The sequence below is a fragment of the Emydura macquarii genome, unplaced genomic scaffold, assembly GCF_026122565.2.
Source record: "Emydura macquarii macquarii isolate MOO-44397 ecotype Brisbane River unplaced genomic scaffold, CSIRO-AGI_Emac_v2 contig_1253, whole genome shotgun sequence".
NCBI classification, from domain to species: domain Eukaryota; kingdom Metazoa; phylum Chordata; order Testudines; family Chelidae; genus Emydura; species Emydura macquarii.
This window is the reverse complement of record NW_027131390.1, coordinates 11,696,381-11,719,224: the sequence shown is the minus strand read 5'-3', so window position 1 is coordinate 11,719,224 and position 22,844 is coordinate 11,696,381. Positions and strand designations below refer to the sequence as shown.

Below are 22,844 nucleotides of genomic sequence, written 5' to 3'. Positions count from 1 at the left end.
GCCCTCCTGAAAATGCCAAGATCAGGGCAGGCTATAAAAAGAGATCACATTCTCCCAGAACCGGTGGCTAACACTAAAGTTAGATTCATCAACAGTGCTTCTGATTTCCCCACACTGGTTACCAAGAAGCTAAAACAAGAAGTTACCCAGCCCGCTTTATTGCATTTCAGTCTCTGGCTCCCAATCAGCAACGAGGTCCAGGAAAGAGATAAGTTATTTAAAAACTCTATTAAAACTCCACATTACCAGATCAGTATGAATTTAGATCTTACCCAAAATACCACGCTGCCAGCCAATCCTTTAGTATCTAAAACTAATGGTTTATTATAAAAGGAAACAAACAAACAAGAAGAGAGACGTTAAACAATCAAAGCAATCAGATACATAAAATGACTTCAAAGTCCATATATATCAGATTCTTAGCAGTATTGGAATCTGCAGGCTTGTACATTTCCTCTGGAGTACATTCAGTACCTGGATGGGTCTCAGTCCTTTGTTTCACAGCTTCAGATATAGAATTGTTGATCCAGAGGTGAAGCAGGAATGAAGAAAAAATGGAGAAGATAGTGCAGCTGCATTTTATAGTCTCTAGTGGTGTGCCATGTGGCTTGTTTCACACACAAGCTCACAGCACATGGGGAGGGAAAAGCACTTGCAATCCCCCTGACCACAGGCATGTCCCTTCATGTCCTGATAACTCATAGGCAAAGCCCTGGCTTCTCTCTCTGGGCTCATTGTATAGGTGATGGCTCTCAATGAGTCATCAATGCTGACACTAATCTGCCTGGGGGGTGTAACCCAGTAGCAGAGCACAAGTTTTTGGATACAGATATGTCACACATATCCATAATTTATAGTATAAAGATGATACATGCACATAAACAATATCATACTTAGCAAATTATAACCTTTCCAATGGTACCTGACACAGCATACCTTGTAAGAATCATGGCAATTTTGTCATATTGGTATTAAATAATAATATTATAAATAGTCACCCCAATCCAGACAGTGTCACAGGCATCACTTGTAATTCTTTACCAATACTAGCTAATTAACCATCAGAACACCTCCGTAAAACAGGCAACTGATATCCCCATTTTAGTGATGAAGAAAGATTAGCAGCTTGACCAAACCTGCAGAGGTAGGTCTGAGAGTGGAAGGATGGTGGGAGTTGACTAGCGGTTGAGATATAAGCTGTGAATTCAAAACAGTATTGGGATGTACAGCATGGACATTGTGTGTTGTAGTAAACTGGCTGTGGTTCTGCTGGCAGCGGTGAGATGTCAATCTGTAATTATCTGCTGAATTAAATAGTTCTTTCAATATTTTGTGTAGCAGTCAATGTTCATGATGGGTCTTTGAAGAATGTAACTAAAATCAACTTTACTATTTACTAAGCTTTCTGGATGCCTTTTCCTTTGTATACATCTTTTCACTATAAGATTCTGTCTGGTAATTGACGTAGCTTGGGTAGAATAGTATATAATGAAGGTGTGTCTCCTACAGTTAAAGCCATTTTAAGATTGGGCATTATGCTTCCCTTCGCCCCACAGCTCCAGTTACAAGAGAACATCAGACTTGGATCTCCTCCTCTTGTTATATTTGGCAGAAAATTGGAGGATGCAGGTGCTGTTTCAGAAGATGATGGATTACCTAGAAGCCCTCCAGAAATCTCTACTCTTCATGAAGTTCTAACATGTTCACCAAGCAAGGTATGTTCATATCACCTCAGTACTAGAGGAATAAATAGAATTTTCTGTGTAGATTAAAGGTGGTTTGTTGGGTTTTTTTTTTTTAAGTCTGAAGTCAATAAAATGCTTTACCATAAATTATTACTCTTATTTCCATGTCCATCTTTTACATGTTCATTTGTACAAAACCAGCAGTTCTCTGATTTATCATGCATGCTGGTTTCCCTCTTTTAAATTCAATACCAGAATCAGAAAGAAAAAAGAGACCATCTTTCTTTTTATGTTTGCAAGTCAATGGAAGAGGAATATTATTAAAAATTGGTTTACAAAAGTTGTTATTTTTGGAAGCATAAAAACCAAATATATAAAATGATCAAAACTACTGTAGATAAAATCCAAAGTGGGTCGAGTGGGCACACAGAAATGATGATTGGTTTGGGTTTTTTTAAACGGATGGAACCTTATAGAATTCTAGGTCAACAATGGCCCCTGGTATATGCTTCATTGAAGACCCATCACTAACTTAGAAGCAGAAATGCTCAAGCTCCAGTGGTGGGAAAGAGGTTTGTGCAGCCACTGAATGCTGGTCTACACTGGCAGCGGCAGTCCACGGGAGATATGCAAGCTACGTTATGTACCAGCGCGTCTTCGTGGTGCTGCGTTGATGGGAGACGCCCTCCCGTCCATGCAGCTTTACTCCTTTCGGGGAGGTGGAACTAATTTAGTCGACCAGAGTGTGCTCTCTGATCGACTGAGCGGGTCTACACAGACCCACTCAATCGATGCTGCTGCATTGATGCCTGCTGCCATGGCAGTGTAGACATACCCTGAGTGTTTAAAGGCTATAAACACTTTAGTATTTGTGTGTAATTACAACAAATCCCATGGTTAAACAGATCTAAAGATAAGCAGGTATTTTCGGATACTTGTGGATGTGCACCTGCACCATATTTAAATCCTTGTCCATTTTTGTATATTGCTACAAAAGATATTAGTAATTGAGAGGATGCTCCTGATTCAATTTAAAATGTAAAAAGTCCCGTCTTCAAAAACCCTTTCTTTCCACTGTATTATATCCCAAAATATTATTATAATAACCATCTACATCTCCAAATGTGCAGGGATGGACAAACAGTCTTCAGAAAATACCAGCCATGTAATAATGGCCCCTGAAATACACAAGAAATGAGAATGTTCTCATTGTTCTGTGCTTATCTCTTAAAGAATTACTCAAAAGCGTTAAGGATCAGGTTAGAACAAAATGTGCTCCTAATAAGCTTGAAATCCAGCAGACACGCTGAAAGGTGAAACACTGCTAGGAAAGATTAAGGCAGTTGGCAAATTTATATAAAATTCATAAAGACAACAAAAAAGTACATTCATACTTCAGCTCTGAGTTAAATTAAGGCTGATGGGAAGAACCACACAAAAGGATTTATGTAGCTGATGAAAACCGAACCATAGCTTTTAATAACAGAAGACTCTTAGTCGGCTTGAAAAGCTATCTAATGAAACATGGCACTATTTGAAAACCCCTGATTTGGTTGATGCAATACATGAGGGGCCAAATTCAAATCTGGTATAACACAGTTGAAGCAAATGGGAGTTCTGTCTGCTTATGTCAGATCTGAACGTGGCCAGAAATCTCTAAATGCTGCAAGGTACTGGAGCAAAGACGTGTCTGTCAGTGGAAGGCCAGGGCAATATTCAATTTGAAAAGCCTAATTAGAAGATAGTCAGAGCACAGATGTGCTATCCCAGAAAGGGCTAGCAGGCCTAATTTGGACTCCTCTGGCAGTAGTCTACAATATATCTACTGCCTTAGAGGATGGTGGAAAAAATTCTGTATGTTCCCATCCAGTTGTGCAGTGATAAATGTAAGCATGGTAACTTCAGAAAAAAAGGCAGAGCAGGGAAAAAGAGTGGCTGGTTTGCATTAGGAGACAGGGAACACTTCCTTTACACCAGATACCGCATGAAAAATAAAGCAAACCCAGAAATGGAAAACATGTTTTAAGGAACTCAAGTAATAATGAATAGGCCACTTACAGATGGAAATACCATACATGTAGTAGAGGACTTGGTCTCAATGATGGGAGGGAGTAGCTAAGACTGTTAGTGTATGATGATTATCCACTGATCAGAGAAATATATTTGAGTCAAATCTCTTTGCAAACTTTGGACTGAATGATTGATCTGCTGTCATTCTTTGGTTCATTATAGTCTTATTCTTTCCACAAGTGAAAATGTCTCAAACTTCTAGAAGGCAATAGTTTTAAGCCTTCTCAGTTGTGTTGAATTGTGCAGTGGTTGTTCTTATGTAGGTCATCTAGGGAGAGGAAGAATGGGCCAGTGGTTAGGGGTCTAACGTGGGATTTGGGAGACTTGTGTTCAATTCCCTGCTCCCACCGCCTTCCTGTGTGACTATGATACAGTCACTTAGCCTCTCTGTGCTTCAATTCTCCAGCCATAAAACATGAATAACAGAGCTTCTGTACCTGACCAGTGTGTGTGGTATGAGGATAAATACATTAAAGATTGTGAGGTGCTCAGATGCTTCTGTCATGGAGGCCATAATAATTCAGAAAGATGATCTCTGTTCACTAGATTGAAATAGCACAGGGATGAAGGACACTGGCAATTTGGCTGAACCCATATGTGTGCTATGAGACATATTTTCATCTGAATCAATCCGATTCAAAGTAGTGGGTGGGATCTTTTTTAAGAACTTTCTTCCTACATTAAAAATGCTTCAACAGTATTTTAGTGTGGATGGAGGTTTATTTGAGTGAATATAATCATAGTTGTAAAGCTGAATATCTAACAGTGGCAGAAGGTCAAAGTAACTTTTAAAATATCAGAGGCTCAAATCTCCACTAAGATGTTCGCCCCCTTACTGCATATATATCTAGGCACTGCGCTTTTGTACACTGTAGCCCATCTATGCAATATGAATCTGATAGCAGGATACAGATATAAATGTACGTAAGTTCCTGTCACTTTTGTCTGATCACTGATGAGGAATGAATGACTGAGAGCCTATGTTATGAGTCAGAGATCCTGCGATGACCCCTCCTATGTTTTCCTTTTGTATTTTCTCATAATTATGCTTTTGTCTTCAGTCCCAGGTAACTGTGTGTAACACTTCCCTTGACTTACCCTTTTCCTTATTTTATCCCACAGTCCTCCAACCCTGTTCAGCGCCATAGCTCTTTGAGTTTAGGTGGAACAGACAGTGAAGATGAACAGGTAAATAGTCGCTCTTCCTGTTACTAAAGTTTCCTGAGAGAGTGCATGTAGGGTGTACATGAAGCCAAATACATGCCACATACTACTGCTATATCTCTTCTGGGTAGAAAATGTCAGAGTGAATTATGAATGTCCCAGTGCATGTGCAATCCAGAGAGTGACATGTGCGCACAAAGAGACGTGTCAGAGTTTTGAACAACAAACAAATTCATAAAAATTTGAAGTCTGCTTGCAGATAATGCACAAACAACAAGAGGGGCTGAATTGCACCGTAAGTTGTTCATGTGACTAGCTTAGCCGGCTCTAGTGACACACTACCTACCTGTCAAGTTACACAACAAAGTATTGGTCAAATTAGCAGGCACAATATAATATTGCAAAACAATTCATTCCCCTGTATACACCCTTACACCCTAACAGCAGCCACTGCTCAGTGAGTCTTGCCTGTCATCAGACACTTGTGGGGGGACACCCTACTCCTCTCTGACAAATAAGAATGCCTAGAGGGTCAGCTTGTGTAAAGCTCCTGGCGCTTTCTAAACACTAGGCACCCCAGGGAAAAGGGAGTGAGCTAAATTGCCGCTGGCCTTTAGTGTATGATCATTAGGAGCAGCTGGTCTTGCCAGCATAAGGTATCCCTTATGGGAATGGGAAGGGCTTAAGCCAGCTCTCTTCACCAGTATATGTACTCAAAGAACAGGCCCAGGTGACTTTCCCCCAGGCTATCCCTCCTGTCTTTTCCACTGACTGCAGCCTACTTTAGCCATTGAAGGCAGATCTATAATGATGCAGATTTGCCTTTCCAGCCACCCCACTCTCCAAGCAGTTAATAAAGTGGCTGGGAAACTATCCAACCCTTCCCAGGTGACCTCAAATGCCTATTATGAGGGTGGCCTTATAAATAGGGCTGCAGGGGAGCTTAGCTACCTCATGAGATAACCACTGCCTCATGGGAGGGTTCTTCCTACTCCCTTGCTACCCTCCCCAGCACCAGATAGCTCCATCCCACCCTGGTGGAGAAGAAAGGGAGGGGGCATTTCATGGGGTCACAACAAATGCTGATGTTCTGGCTGGAGCAGTGCTCTCTTCTGCACTGCCCACCCCATATAGGAAACCTGCCAAAGAAGAGCAGAATTAACTCTTCGGGTGTCCAGGAGGAACTGCCAGGCCAAGGCAGCAGGGTGGCTAGAGGATTGTGTACAGCCCCATGCACCCTGCCTGGGGGGTTCCACTCACAGGGCCCTATTCAGGCAAAGCAGTGTCTCCAAGGCCATACACTCAGTCTCTAATCAAATTGCTCAGGAGGCCTTCTCTTCCCTTATCGCCTCTCCTGCCAGCCTCTGAGAAGGTGAGACCCTTCTCCTCAGATGGACTCTGCTCCTCTGCCTGTGGTTGAGAGCAAGTACTCCCTTGCCTGCTTGTCTCTAGCTTTATGGCTTTCTGGAGTGGGGGGGATGGCAGGCCTCCGCTTTCTTCTTCCCCTCAGTTGCTGCTCCCCCCAGCAAGCTATTCCTCCTAGCGGGTCACAGACTGGACTGGGCAAATAATTCTAAAGCCAAAATGGCCCAAGTAACTTTCACTAGTTTTTTTAAAAAAATCTCATTATGTGTATTGAATTCTTGGTTCAGCTAATGTTTTACCAGCTCTAATCAAAATCAGTCGCTTTGCCCATTTTTATTAGCCAGACTATCTGTTCCGCAGCCTGGCTACTGGTTGTTCCTTTAACTGTTTCATATAAAATAATGTAAAATGTCTGCTTCTCACTGACCATAGCTGGCCATGAGCTCCTTCCCGCGTACTTTACCTGTTTCATGTCCTGGTCTTCTGTGCAGAAAGGAAGGAAGAAGAGAAGTAACTTTCCGTAGTGCAAAGAGTTCCACTACTTGTTAGCTCCTGCTTTCTTCCTCCTCTTGCCAAAAAGCTGTATAGGCTTTTTCTCCCTCTTTACAATGCAGCATCTGTCCCTTCCCTCAAAAGATTTTCTCAGCAGCCTAACTTGGTGTTGCATTTACGTTTATCTAAAACTAAAATGCCTTCCTTTAAACAATCATAATTTTTACAGTAACATTCTTACCCTTTGGTTTAATATCAGGCTATGAATTAGTAGAGCATAAACTGAACAGAATAACAATTATAAATCCAGGGATATTTCTGTTTAACAGAATTCCTTTTGTTTTGTGCTAAGTAAAGAACAAATAGACTTGATCACAGTCCTGGCTTAAGAGCATTTCACACAGCATGTAATGGTTTGATTTTAACAGTCTGCTGGGTTTGCTGAAATGGATGGTAACTTGACATTAAGGCTCCCACTAGTTTCCAGGATTCTCTGAGTGCTTCTGCTGCTGTCTTCATCTTTGGGAAGTTCTCAGATGGCATGATGTGTGACTCCCATCAGTGGCCAAAGTTTTTATATATGCACACTTCCTGACTGTTTAAAAGATAAGCATGGACTGTTGCTCCAAAAAACATCACAGCAAATTTTTTTCCCTTTCCCTCTTCCAGAACTTTACCCTGGGCTAAGCTCCTTTGCCAAATGGCTGTTACAGCAATCTAACTTCCCTGTTGGCTGCTTTAACTCTAATTAATTAAAGAGCAAAGCAAAGTCCCAACACACAAGGAAAGTTTCTTGGCCCAAACACTTCTCAAGGAAAATTCTCTCCAGTGGTAATATTTTCCTTCTGCTTGAATTCCAGTTACAGCACAGATGTCTTCCTGAAGTTCCCGTAATAATCTACTAAACCAAACCTCTCTCTTTTACCTTAAAACAAAGCACTAAGGAGACAGCTTTCTATCAACTCTTCTTTAAATTGCTCTTGAGAAAAGGAAATTGCCATCCAATCAAAGCTGGGGGAGCAAAACATCCCTTCTCCCACTCAGAAAGCAAAACTGCACTTAATGTCCCTTAAATATCAGGTTTACCATCATTGGAGGCAGGTCTTCAGCTGGTGTAAGTTGTCACAGCTATGAAGTCCCTGGAAAGACTTCCTGTGGCCTCAGGTTTTAGTGAAAGTTGATAGACTATGAAAAGAAGATGGGTCACTGTTTCTTACAGGACAAAAATAGGCAATTCCATTGTCCACAGATAAACTAGAGTTGCAGAGTTTTTGCCTCTTGAATATGTTGTCATGCAATACAGATCTTGTAAAATGAGGTACTGGTGCACATATAAGCACAACAGCTGATTTTGCTGTATAAAACAGCAGGTTACTGACTGCTGGATCAGGCCTTTCAGACATCAAATTCAGAATACCACAGTAATTTTAAAACTGTCAGAGGGAAGAACTTGTATAAGGGAAATGAGCAACAGGGTTACTGTTTTTCCTAAGATCTGCTGAATTTATTATTATAATTCTATGAACTAAGAATAGTTTGCTTCTTTACTTCTTTTAATTTCTCTTGAATTTACTGTGAAAAACAGAATCTAAAACTGACTTAATAAATTGTTTTGATTTTGTTTTAGCTCAATTAACTTAAAAAATCAACAGCAATTAAGGGGGACTTGCTTTGCTTTTTCTTAAAATGAGAAGCATGTAGTGTATGTATCTAGACTAATACTGTAGATCAGATGGGGAAAGCCTTTTATAGCACAGCTCCAATCTTGCATTTAAAAACCACGCTGAGGAGTACATTCTTACAATCAGAGTTCAAGGATTTTTAATAAATGTGTAGACAACCAGATGCAACCTGATGGTTTAAATTAAATCTGATGGGCCCTGGCACAGGCCAAGATTGATAGCAGATACTTTCGTAAAGTGGCGGTACTATGTACTGCTGGAGGATCTCATAGATTATGATTCTTCTTTAATGCAAAATATTGTATTTCATCAAGGTAACCAATATTTTCATCCCAAGCCTTAAATCTGACTTTCTGAGCACAGCGCATGTAAAAGATTCATTTATTAAATAGTTACCCAGAGGTCTTTACAGTGGAATTTTCATCTGAATGGAGCAATGTACCATCCTTATAAGGCTGTTTCCCCATGCATTCTCACTGTCTGATGTATTCCTCAAGCCCCGAGATTGAAGCTCTATAATAAAACATTATAACTTCCCCATATTATTTGTAATGTGGCAAACTCTGCACGTTCCCTTCAGAGAGGTCTGTAGGAACGTTTTATTTGATCACCTTAGATTACTCCTTCTTGACCCTGTTTTAAGTTCAAACAAAGCCAAAATCAGAATGCCAAACTCAGTCCAAACTGCCATGTTTCACTGGGTATTCAGGCTAGAACCATGGAAGAGGACAGACCTTTTCACACTGATAAAGTTTGCTTGAATTGTCTGTGCAGCTTTGTGAACCTTCCAGCACACCTGGCCTGAGTTTCAAGTTTGTAACAAAACCAGATGAACTTTGCATGGTTTTGGGTTTCACTGCACACATTTCTCCTGACTCCCTTTATAATAGCATCATTTCTTGCTCAGGCTACAAATATTTGGTCCTCCAGCATAGCAGTGTTGTGGGGGTGGCATCTGCATATCATATTTATCTCAACGCTTAATAGAGGATTGCTAGATGGAAAGGGACACGTGAATTCTGTTGTGAGTTTGACGGGGAGGGAAGAGTGAAAGAACAAATTGATTTACAGTAACTTTCTTAGAAATAGAGTTAGTGAGGAGCGGAGAGCAGTCCTTTTTCCGTGACCTTCAGCAATCATGCTGCTGCAGGATATCTGCTCGCTGTCTTGAAGAAAAGCGAGAAGACCTTGTTACAAAAACTGCAGCAGTGTCTCCTGCTGGCACAAGAAGATATTGCTAACTGCTCATTCAAACAGGAATTGGGAGAGGAATGATTGAAACTGTTACTTCTGTGTACAATGCCATCAATCAAACACAACTGAATGTAAATGTTAATTGCAAGTAGACGCTGATAAAACACACACTCTTCCACGAGGTGTCCATTGTTCTATGCCAAAATAAATTCAGCTGTTAATATTTTTATACATTCAATTTTGAGTGTATTTGCTTTCAAACCAATCTGGTGAGATGGGCAAGAGGACCCAGGATAAGATACATAGAAAATCTGAGCAAAATAAATAGTAATGTGTTTGTGTTTTGCAGATACCCTCTGAAGCGTCTTCTAGACCCATCAGCCCTTTGTCCTCAATGGTGCTTGTGATTCCAGCCACACAAGCCAGCAGCTTGCTTCCCGTTGACTTCAATACCCCTGCCAGTCCCCTGGGCTGCCTGGATACCTCTGCAGCTAGGCACAGGATAGCAATAAACCCACGGAAACAGAGAGTTTTTCCCAATAAGACTCACCAAACCCCTGTAAGTTCCTTCTGGAGGCTGAGTGCAAAGCAGAAGGAAATGGGTGCATAGTGTGTGCAGCCTTTGCTGTTCTCCCCTCCTCTGGAGTTCACGAATATATTAAATGGGAGGATAAATGTGATTAAAGCCAATGGGAAAATTCCAATTGCCTTTAATAGACACAGGAACAGACACCTAGTCCTGTTTTGGCCTTAAAACTCTGACTGATCAGCCGGGAAGGAGAGAATTTTGCTACAGTGAGAATTAAACTGTGGAAGTAGAATTTGACATGGGAATAATTAATAGAATAGAGATCTCTGTAGCTATGTCATCTCTGTAGCTGTCTTAGAGTTGGTCAAAAAATGGGAATTCTTTTCCAAGGAAATTTTTGAATGAAACTAAAATTTTTGTTGGGTTTGGAATTTTTCACTGTAATGGTTCAAAATGCATTTGTTTTGTTGTTTTCATTTAAATTGAAACGACATTTTCTCTTTTGTGTTTCCCCTCATTTCTCCATTGGAAGAAGGAAAAGAAAGGGGGGAACCTCAAAACCAGATTGGTTTTGTTTTCAATGCTATTTGATTTGTATAAAATGAAGGGTTTTTTTTGTTTCTAATTGTTTAATTGAAAAACTTCAGATTAAACTTTCTGTAAAAGAGTTTGTATTATTTGAAAAGCCAATTTACATAGTTTTTCTACTAAAAAATCTCAGACCACCCATATCTGTCAGAATTAGATAAGTTCATGGAGGATAGGTCCACCAATGGCTTTTAGCCAGGATTGGCAGGGATGCAAAATTATGCTCTGAAGTGTCCCTAGCCTCTGTTTGCTAGAAGCTGGGAATGGGTGACAGGGATGGATCACTTGATGATTACCTCTTCTGTTCATTCCCTCTGAAGCACCTGCCATTGGCCGCTGTTGGAAGACAGGATACTGGGCTAAATGGATCATTGGTCTGACCCAGTATGGCCATTCTTATGTAATCTTTTTCATCCCAAGGAGGGAGAGTAGTAGAGCTACTGTAAGCAGCACTGGGCTGATTTTCAGTCCTAGCAGCTCCACATGTCTGGGAATCTATTGCTCAGACGGATGCATGTAATATGTAGAGACTTGCACTATGCGAAATTGATGGCTCTGGGATGGGGAATCTGAGGGCAAAAGCAGTATATCTCCTCCACTCCCAGGAAATCCACAGAGCCATGAGAAATAAATTGTGGTGCTGTGGCCCATAGGCTAGGAAGAGAGTGATGGGGAAGAGTGGCAGAGATGGGGAACAGCTATTCTGTGCAGGATGCTCCCTTCTGCAACAGGAGCATTTCCCTTAGAAAACCTGTTCTGGATTTACTGCTGCTAGGAGGAGTATGAATTCCTCTGAGTAGCTTTCTGCCCCCCTGGAGACAGGAACTGCTGCCCTGCTGTGTGGCTAGGCTTCAATGGCAGCACGGCTCTTACAGACTCTTTATTTGATGCTCTTTGTGCTGCAGCAGATAAAACTACAACAGTGGAGAACAGCTAATTCTCCTGTGGCATTTCTAGTGACCTGATCCGTTAATGACATCTCTGACTTGTTCTGTTCTATACACCCATAAAGTTACAATACAGGGATTTTCTCTTGTGTCTGTATACATTTATATTTTTCAAAATGAAGTTACATACAGTATAAGTTTTGTGCACAAGTCTTTACTTTGAACCAACCAAAGTGTCTTTTTAAATTACACTAGGTGGAACAACTGGAAAAGGAACAGTGTCTTCCTGTAACTTCAGAAAGGAAGAGTACAACAAAATTCCTTGATGCTGACCAGGATGAAATGTGGGCAGGTCAGGCAGAATTCTGAAGGCAGAATTGTTAAGTCTGTTAACAGAATTCAGTTACAGATTATAGACTTGAATTTGACTGAAAGCCCCTTTAAAACTAGGCAGCTTTTATTTTTTTTAAATCCCAAACTCTGTCCCCTCTGTCTGAGAGTTGGCAGACTGCACTTGATAGCAAGAAAAGAATGATGTGTTCTGCTAAACAGAATGACGATGAACTCTTTGGAAGACATTAAAACAGAAATCAGACTAGGCGTAACATTTTCAAAAGCACCTATGTCACATGGGAGCCTAAATCTCATTGCATAGGACTTATGCTTCTAAATAACCTAGGCACTGTTGAAAATTTTATCCTAAGTCTGTAAATATTGCCTCAGCACTATACCTTTGGAACAAATCATCTTGTGAGATGGTGTGTCATGTGACTTAAAAGACTTATGTACAAGCAGGTCCATCTTTCCTCTGTTTGATAATTGATTCTCAAGGCAATAGTAAAATTAACTGACATTTCTCCCAAACAGCCCATTTTTATAATCCGTGATTTTGATCAGTGCGTTATAAAAGCATTGGTTGATTGTAACTTTACAGCATAGTAAGAATGTCAGTGTTTTGTTGTTAAACCAAACTCAAGGCCTGATCCTGCAAGAGGCTAAGTGTTGCCTATGAAGTGCTTAGTGTCTGCAAACCACATTAAAGGGAACAGGGATTGAGGGTTCTTAACATCTCACAGGAACAGGAGTAAAATTCAGGAGTGGACAAGCTCTGCATGGTATGTAGTCGGGCATTTCTTGGCCACTATTCCCAGTGTATTTGACGTTGTCCATGAAAGCGTTCGTGAAAGGGGGCAGTTCTAGAGGTCAAGGTTCCCTAGCCAAAGAACAAGAACAGTGCAGATATCAGCTGAGCAAGCTTTCCCATGCTGCCATTCCAGATATTGCAGCCCTGAGACTATCAACGGCTATGGTGATTTTACTGATATGGATACTGGTACACTAGGCTCTGAACTGAAAGCAACAACTCATTTGGCACACCAGCTGCTGAGCAGGCATCAAGCTACAGCAGCTTTCAACTACTACTAGCCTTGGCTATATTCCTGCTGGAAACCACTGTATTTTGTTACCAGTCTCCTTAGCCAACCAGTTCATCCCCCATTTTTAAGTGTGTTTGACAGCCTTGGGCTTCTAGTAAATGGCATCCAGATAATGGGAAACTATTAGCAGATGACCGTAGTACACAGAACGAATTACAGCCACAGGCGGGGTGAGGGGTACATGAGTCTTCATTGTAACCATAAAACATTGTTTTCTTTTGTTCAACAAAGGTTCATTGGTCTGGGAAGAGAATAATGGAAAAGGAAGTGGCCCTAAGGAGACAGAGGCCATAGCAAAGACCGACAGTTCCACAAGTTATCCTCGGAATTCTGTATCAGATACAGACATAGTTTGTACTTTGCTAGAAGAGGATGTATGCCCTATAGAAACAGCTCATCACTATGAAGTAACTGCATCCTTTCCAAATGTGCTGTCTTCTCTAGCAACATCTGAGGAGGAGAACAAGGCAGAGGACATACTGGTACCTTACTGCTCTGATGAGTCTATTGATGAATTCAAACTGCTTCAGCAAAATACTGATGAAGTAATTGAACTTGCTGAATCTCCACAGACTGAACCAGAAGTGATTGTTTTTCAGGACACATTAGCATCTGACTTATGTGGCACTTCCATGGAAAAGGAGGACATACATATATTGGCAGATGACACACAGGTATCCTTAAAACAATCTGTAAGCCAAAGTGACAAAGAGCCTAGAGACAGTGGTGTGACACTTGTAGGAAAAGTGGACGATCATCCTTGTATTAATGAGAACAACTTCATCTGGCCTGATTCTGATCCTGCCCTGTGTGATTCACAGGTTCATTTAGCCTCTTTGGAGACTTCCGCTGAAGTAGAGTGGGTGGCTGTTTTGGTGCCTGAAAATACCCCAGCAGCCAAAGACGATAAAGAAATGTGCAAAGTTATGGAATTTCAGCCATCCGAAGATCATATCAATTCAAAAACGTTCCTGCAGAAAGCCTCAGTTGTGTCTATGTCAAATATAGATTGCGTGCTGCCTCAGAGTAAAGTGAACAAGGAACAGCATTTCAAACCAGAAATGCATTGTCCAGTTTCAAAGGCTAGCCAAAGGAATCAAGAGATAGATGCATCCAACAACTTGGAAAAACTTTCTATCGAATGCCTTGCCTCCTTGAGTTTGGCTGGTTTCAAGAATTTTATCCCTCCTAGTGCTGACGGTAAGGAGAACCAGTTAGGCGGTGTAACTTTCCAAGAGAAAACAAGGAAAGAAAGCAAATCTCTAGATGAAAATGTGAAAACTCCACTGAAGTCTGCTGCTACAAAACCAGTTAGATTTACCATTGCTCCTGCCTGGCAAAGATCTCTTTCGGGGGTTCAAATACCAAGGAAGATTCCTATGCTAGAAGCTCCCCATCCTCACCCATAAGACCAGAGTTGTTTGAAGGAACAGCTTTCTTAGCTACAACCATGCAAGACTCTACAAAAAACAACTCAGAAGGGTTTGAGAGGGATAATAAGAGCAACGAAGCCAATTTGAATTCTTCCATGGAGGGGGCTGAGCATGAAACACAGAATGCTGAAAACCCATTTGGAGTCAGACTGAGAAGAACATCCTCTTTGCTCAAGTACCACACTGAATCTTCAAAGCAGATTCCATTAGTCATTCACACCACCCCTTCTGGTTCTGTCAAGGAGGATCAAAAATCAGTAGCCGTTGGGAAGCCACCTCAAGGCCTTCCAGGCAGCATAAAAGCTTCAGCTAAAAAATCAGCTGTCATGGAAGAGAAAAATGCTCCCAAAACAAAACCTGAAGAAGTCTCAAAAAAGCAACATCTTACACTTTCAGGTATTTATGTTATACATGTACCCAAAGACTGTTGAGAACAATGGCAGTGCAAGACCATTGCAAAAAGTGGCAAGCCAGGGGTATGTGAAAAGGGTATAAATTTCTTTAATAGCCTAGAACCCTATTCAGCCCTAGTGTAACTCAGCTAGTGTCAGTTTGGACCTGTATCCTGAGTTTAGGCTATTCAAGAGAATTCTTAGGTTCCAACATACAGTATGTTCAAGCTAGAATAGCAACAGGGCATTGGAAATACAAAATGGGCCATTTTGTTCATACGGAGGTGTTTTTGCCCAGATATATGGAATTTATTTTGCAGCTAATTGTCAGGCTGATGCAGTTTAGAATTTTAACCAGGTATCACCTTAGTGGTGGTTTTGATCTAAAATATTTGGGAATTGAAAAGGCAGTCTGTCTCTAACTGGATTATGTAACAGAACAATGGTCATCATTCTACACTGAGCCTGTTCTGGAAGGATGTTGCTTTGGGGGCTGAATCCTGCCCCCAGTAGATAAAAAGGACAAATATCCTTGCCAAGGAACAAGGACAGAATCCTCACAGAAATTAATGTTATCCTCACCCTTTTCAAAGTGTAGTCACTGAAGGATTTAAAACACAAAACTGTTTAGGTTTTGCCAGCCTAAATCCTAAATCCTTTCTCTACTTCCAAAATGCTTCTTTTGTAGAAAAAGTCTCTAGTCTGCATTTGGAAACTGTTTCCTCTGAACCGGCTTGGGTCTCCATGGCAAAACTAAAGCAGAAAGGTTTCCAGGGTCATCCTCTTGCCAAAGGACATAAAAGGAAGGACAAAACTTTGACCAAAACGGATCAAGAGGAGGTATGGTACAGCAGGATTTCTGGTGGCTGGTAGACTAAAACCATTGTGAATACTGTGACAGTCTGAATGGATTCCTGTATAAATAATAAATTCGATGTTCTTGGACAGCAGGTTTTTAGTAATGTGTATGGCCAAATTTTCAAAACCAATTTCTAATTCTGTGCCTATGGACAATTGCTGGTGCAAATGAATAGATGTGTATTTGACCATATTTGTAACTCAGGTACTTAGAATTTTGGAGTCAGATGCTGCAATATGCCTTTCCTACAATAGTGACCATTGCACCTCTTGATTTTGAACCCTGCAAGGGTCCTGCCCAACCCAATTTAAAGAGCCACAAAGCTGCTTTAAGTTATGGCAATTTTCCACAGCTTCTGTTCTGAAGCCTCTGAGAACAGTGGTTCTGGCACAGGACTTGGAGACAAAAAGTTTGTGGCTCATCCACAGATTTCCTGTGTGACCTTGGGTAGGTCATTTGACCTGTGTCTCACTTTCTTAATCTCTATATGGGGATAATTGCCCTCGTTGCAGGGCTGTTGGGAGGGTTAATTCATTAACATTGTAAAGGACTTTGTGATCCTGGGATATATGGTGCCACGGAAGGACAAAGCAATATTATTATTTCTGTGATCGTAAGTGTATTACAGGGTAAGTGGATACAATATCACAAGTAGTGATCGTTATGCCACTGAAAAGCGGTAGAAAGAGAAAAGCACCTGGCCTGCCTTGGTATATTCCACATAGCACTTGTGCCTATTTCTCTTTTGGTGAATTCTCAAAGTCCATCTCAAAGAGACGTGGTGGCAATATTAGTGGTACTGATAGAACTTCAAAGAGGACCTTCCTGTGTGCGTAGTTATTTACACATGCTGACTACCTTATTTGCATCCTTTGTTTTTTTCCTCAAAGCGAGTGACCTGTGCCAGTGAGCAGTTATTGAGAAAGAATGTAGCCCCCAGCCTGTGCGCCCAGGAGAAGAAATCACAAATGAAGATCACCATGTCTGCGGCAGCAGGTATTTTTTTAAAAGTCTCTCTCTCTCTCTCCTCTCCTCCTTCCCTCTCCCTCCCCCCCGCCCAAGATTTTCACCAATGACTAATGCTTTTTTGGGTGTGTTCGTTTTTGGCTGCCCAAACTGAGAAACCTTTCAAATGGGCACAATCTTCAGAGGGTGGATGCTCAGCATTTTCACCCATTAGGTTGGTTCCAGGCATGTAGGTAGGCAGAGCAGGTGGGTGGGGACTGAGGGGAGCCTAAGCTGCATCCTGAGCCCGCTTGCCAGAGTTCCTGAGCCAGTGTGTGGACGGGGTGGTTGGTGGTGCACGGGGGGCTGGAACAATTTGTATAGTGGGGGTGCTGAGCTCTTGAACCAAACTATAAACCCTGTATATGATGGAAACCATTTCAAGCCAGGCGGTGCAGCAGCACCCCCAGTTCCAGCACCTAGGGTGGTGTAATGACTCACTAGGGGTAGAGGCCAGTAATAAATTACAACCAGCAGGGAGAAACTGTGGCTCAAAGAGGTGTGTGCATCCTGGTGCTTTCGGAGGAGACTGCTGGGCTGATGCAACTTATGTTCCACCCCTTGTTCAGGGCTATGCCTAAAATCAGAGTCGAGCTGTAACTGTGCAGACAACACAGTTCAGACGTGCAGCTAAAAGTATATTTTACTCAATGAAATCTACTAAACTTCAAAGCTTTCTTGTCAGTAAGTGAATAGACTTTCTCGCTTTCTCCCCCCTGTCCTGGGTGGCTAACGTAGCAATGGAGGACTGGCTGAGGAATCACAATGACATAGCAGTGCTGGTGTTAGCTGCTCTCTCAGCAGTGTGTAATTCAGCTACAATCATTTTTTTCTTGAAGAATTCCATTATGTGCCAGCTTTCTTCCTTGGTAAACTCAGTAGAAAGTTAGAAAATAGTAAGCGGGTAGAAAATTTGAGAAGTCTCCTTTTGGAGTACTGTCAGGGATAGGCTGAAAATTAGTCCCATGCCTCTGCTGGAGTCACCCTCGCCGTTAGAGGCTCTGCCATATCTAATGGCAATCCAGACACAAGCTGTGTACTTCAGGGCCCTTTCACTTTGTACTGTCCCTTCTTGGCTGAAATTCATGCCACCCTTGGCAGTTGCAGCAGCACTAAACCTTTCTTTGCATTGTCTTGCCCTACGGATCATCCTGGTGGCCTGGTATACAATGTCTTTCCCCAACAGTGGTAGAAACTGTGGTCACTCAATTCTTTCATCTCTTGAAAGCTACAAATCTCTCTGACTAATGTTGATGTTCCCAAGAAAATCACCATTGCACAATAATTCAGAAAAACACCACACCCTGCTGCTGAGGGAATAGCCAGCATTGTCCCCACGTGATCAACAGAACAGGAAGACTTTCAAACATTAGACTCCCCTTGTTTTATTCCTGTTAAAGGAGCTAATAATTTGACTTGGCTAGGGGGCAAGGAGTGTATATAATTTCCAGAGCAAGTCTTAACCTTGGACACTCTTTTTGTCTCGTAAATGGCTGTCAAAAAAAGTTTTCTTCTATCCTTGATAAGTGATTGCGGCTTGTGTGTGTGACACACACAATCCTGCACAGGTGAGCAGGTGTGGCTTGGTGCATGTATAGCATGACGTAAAATGGGATGATTAGGACAGCGTTCTGAGGAACCAGATCCTGCCTGGAGAGCTGCTGCATTGCTCCTGTCTCAGGAATAGCAAATGTCAGACTTGAAAGGGGGTTGCTTAGCTAGGCCACCCATTAGCATGGTGAAGTTCATCCTTAAGCCCGCGTCTCCTCCGATGGGCCCATTCTCTGTCTGCACTCCACTACTTTTTTTGACCCTGTGCTCTTGAGACTGACTTTGGTTCACTACACAGGAACATGGGTATAGTCTTCATAAGTGTCCCAAGTCCCATTTTTAAAAATGATTTAAGCACTTCAGAGCCTAACTCCCTTTGAGACTTGAGGCCCAGATTTTTAAAAGGTATTTAGGCCTTGCTGCGCTCACTGTTGCCATACCTAACTGATTTAGGAGCCTAAAATCTTAACTGTCAGTGGGATTTTGGCTCCTAAGTGCCTACTTTCCTTTTGAGAAATGAAATGTAGGCTCCTAAATCACTTAGCTATTGCAACACTGAGTGCAGCAATGCCTGAATACCTTTAAAAATCTGGGCCTAAGTTGCTAAATCACGTAAGCACTCTTGAAAAGGTTATCCTACATCTGGAGCTTGACCTGCTCTTATTAAGGGAGTCTGGTCCCTTCCGCTATAGCCTGCCACCTGCAGGGTACAGCCAGGGATATCTCAGGCTGATGCCCAGTGACCTGCTGAGCTGATCTTGGGCCTCCCCAGCTTTGCCTACAGACATTATCAGCGTGAATGGGCATTTTTTTTAAATGATTTCAACACAAGCAGGATCAAGCCCCTTGGGCTTAACCTTGCTGGCACCCATAAATAGCCTCCATTCATGCTTGTGCTGAAGCACGGTTGCCTTGCCCCTCCTGCATGCTAAGCAAAGGCTTGTAGATACTAATTAAGCATAAGAGGTTTGGTTTTTCAGGCCCTGGTTTATGCCTCAAAATGAAATACAATCTGTTGGAATGGAAGGAGAGAGAGAGTGCCAAACGGCAAATGGCTTATGAATGAGATATTTCAGCTGCTTTATGTGCAGGGCTGCATTCTGTCCTGTCCCATTCCATGCAACCTATCTGAAGACATCAGTCTTGTATATTTTCTAAGATTGATAAATTAGGCCTCTTCTAAATAGTAACTCAGAGCCTCACCTGCAACAGTATCAACATTTCTTAGTCTTGACCAATACCACCAGGTTTGCGATAGTACTGGGTACTGGTCTCTGGACCACCCATCAGACCTAGTCTGGCAATTCCTCCTTTTGTCTCTGTTGCTGTATGAAATTGTGTCCCAGGCACTTTGTGTGTAAAGCTATTGGGTTTTGTTTCACCTCTAGGTGACGTCACTTTAAAGAGCAGGGGGAAAAAGTTAGCATAAGTTCTGTCTAATTCTCCTGTGTTCTGATAACTGACTGGTATTGTTCTCAGCAGTTACACTTGGATCTATGGCTCAGGAAGCTGCTGTGGTTCCCACCACTGAAAAGGAAATGAAACAATCCTGTAGTCTGCCAGTGACACCGTGCAGCTCTGTTGAACCACCCTGGCTGTCCTTGGCCAAGAAAAAAGCCAAAGCTTGGAGTGAAATGCCTCAGATTGTTCAATAGCAAATGACAAGCATGTCCTTGTCTGTATTGCCAATAGCTGTACTAACTCCATAGAGTAACTTCTTCACTGGAACCATTGGGGGGGGAATGAAATAAGCCGTAGAACTTTCAACACAGACTGTAGCTGTGAATATATGAAGAAGAAATGCCATTCGAGGGTCAACCTGCAGTAACCACCAGCATTAGGAAACTGAGCATTTTCCACAACAAAATACTATGAAATTCCAGTTGACGGATTCATACTTACTATATGTTTGACTAAAAGACAGTGGTGCTCTAAGAGGCGGCGCTTCATGACTTGGAAGCATTTCCTTTCCAAAAGGGGAATTTAAGGTACCCTGCACACAATTCTGCATGATTTCACTTTGAACATTGAATTTGTTTGGTGTCACAAAATGGTTTGAGCTCTGCACTGTAGCATCCAGCCTGGCTGTCGCTGATGTAGTAACTCTTATATCTCTAATGCTTGGTCTAGGGCAGGTCTCACTGTGTTTCTGATTTTTAACGTATCCATTTCATAATAGAAATAAGACAGGCAGCAGTGCAGGTTTAGGGGATTCTCATTTCTTAGGTGGTTAGAGTCACGGTGCCTCGGGCCTCGGGCCCTATATTACACCACCTGCTGCAGTGGCCCAGAGCTGCACTGCCTTTGTGTCCTATTGCTAAAGTATTTTAAAAAAATCAGTATCTTCTTAAGGGCTAGATTCTGCTCGGTTACCCATGTAAATCTGGAGTAGCTCCACTGCTCTTAATGTAGTTTGGAGATGCTGAATTTGGTCCTTATACCTAAGCTAAAATTTCTCTTTAATTTCTAACATATAGCAATTTCTGTTCCCGGGCCTCTTTAGTGAAGTGTTCCTACTAAAGGCAGAGGTGGGGAAGGTTTGAACCAGTCTTGTTTGCAGCCTAGAAGGATGTCTGTTTGCAGCAAATAGCACCACCTTCTCCATATTCTTGGCACTTTTGTTTTTTAGACTTTCCTTTACAGTTTAGAAAAAAAAGATGCACTTAATATCCACTGTTACCTCTCCATACATACCTGAAAGCTGAAGCTGAACATCTATCTAAAGACACACTGCTGGCAAACAGATGCTCTTTTAGGGTCCAGTTCTGCTGTCACTGAAGTCTCTAGGAATCTTGTCATTGACTTTTATGGGAGCAGAATCAGATCCTTTAAAAATAAACCTTGAAAAATGTCTTTGACATCAGTGTCATGACCACTGAGCTTCACCTGCCTGTACCTTGCACATTTGCAAAACATTTTCCATTTACAACCAATGCAAACGTTGAAGTCTGACAGATTGTCCTTAGCAAACAAGTTGGGTATCATTTTTAATTTTAAGACAAATGTGTGGCAGTAGGTCCAAATGTGAAATAACACATTTGACTTTTGAGGAGCTCATTACCTGGACTTCCACCTGTTGGTTGGTTTTGGCTTGAAATTAAAAACGTAACTACTTCTGAAGTCTGTACCCACTGCTAATGAAGAGTGTGCAACTCTTCTTCATCTGGCTGAACACTTACACACACAGTCCCACTTAAGTTAACAGGTCTGCTCTTACGAGTCAATGCTAATTAGAAAAAGTAAAAAGTTCCTCAATCGGTTCAGTAAAACCGGCCTGTTTTACTCCTTGTTTGTATCTGTTCTAAGAAGTGTATCTCCTCCTGCACCATATTGAAACATGTATTTCTCTAAAGTTTGAGTGTTATGTAAAAGAACAAACTAAACATTATCTACTGTGGTTTTCTACAGCTGACATAGGCTTACTGATCCTCTGTTTAAAATATTCACTTTTCTATATAGTGCAATTTCTCTCCTGTTCTTTGCCAGTCTGGATTGCAATCCCACACCTAAACTACTGCAAATGATACCAGAATCTCTCTCTTCCCTGGTTGCTTTTACTCTTGATAGTATCGCTCTCATTTTCTGTATGGTATGTATATATGTTTTTGTAATCCTCATCTTTGGAGGACCTCCTTTTGTATTCTATTCCCATATTTGGTTTACTATTAAACACTATTGTCAAGATGGAATTTTTCAGGGTTTGGATGAGTTGTGATTCCTGGAGGGGAGGTCTTGAAAGGTGGGCCTCATTAGGGAAGCAGACCTTTAAGAGGAAGTTTGTGTGCTGGGTGGGTTGATATACTGTATAGATTCCAGGCTGAGAGAACTCTGCCTACGGGGCTTTAGACTGAGCATCATGGGGGTGAGAGACTGTATTTAGTCTTCTTTGAACTCACGGGACAATTGGCGCAGTCTCTCTTCGGGCATGGGGGTTCTTGCAACGATTTCTGAAAAATCTCTGTGTTGTGCCTTGCTCTGTGGACCTTGAAGTCAGCAGACCAAGGGGCTGGCGCAGGAGCAGAGACAGGAATGGACGTTAAGGTCTTCATGATCTGGAACATCAGCAATTATTGGAGCTTTCTTTAATTAGTTGATGAGAAGAATTTGATGACCAGAAGAGACATTCCCTACTCCCTGCAGCAGAGCTGATGCCGTCTGGACAGGAAGCCACTCTAGAAGTCCTTATTATATGTATTTTAACTCTCAATGAACAGGATTCAGTAAACTGCTATAGTGTATTTGTTTATCAAAACCAAGCAACTGTCCCAACAAAAATCAGTGTATAGGCTTTATATTAGGCCTATCAGCCTCAATCACATCCCCTAAAAACAGCACATTTAAACATCCAGCTGCTACTGCACTTGCCAGCTGGTCATGCCTCATGATGCACTGTGGGGGACAACCATGGAGCAAACACCTTTGGCTGTCAAGGGGGATGGAAATGCTACAGACCGTTTATCCAATATGTAACTTTGCAGCATCATTGGCATCTATCTTATATGTATCACGGAG

The 22,844-nt window shown here is 41.8% G+C and overlaps 1 protein-coding gene across 1 annotated transcript in view; it reads left to right on the top strand.

The window, feature by feature from the left end:
• The window catches only part of KIAA1210 (KIAA1210 ortholog), a 55,520-nt gene extending 33,499 nt beyond the window's left edge, over positions 1 to 22,021 (top strand). The window contains 9 exon segments of the mRNA XM_067548153.1: positions 1,557 to 1,715; positions 4,878 to 4,943; positions 10,002 to 10,211; positions 11,912 to 12,008; positions 13,324 to 14,445; positions 14,448 to 14,921; positions 15,606 to 15,757; positions 16,667 to 16,772; positions 19,812 to 22,021. Of these exon segments, the coding sequence (XP_067404254.1) occupies positions 1,557 to 1,715; positions 4,878 to 4,943; positions 10,002 to 10,211; positions 11,912 to 12,008; positions 13,324 to 14,445; positions 14,448 to 14,921; positions 15,606 to 15,757; positions 16,667 to 16,772; positions 19,812 to 19,987 (2,562 nt within the window). The 3' untranslated portion in view covers positions 19,988 to 22,021.
• Positions 22,022 to 22,844: the final 823 nt, after the last annotated feature.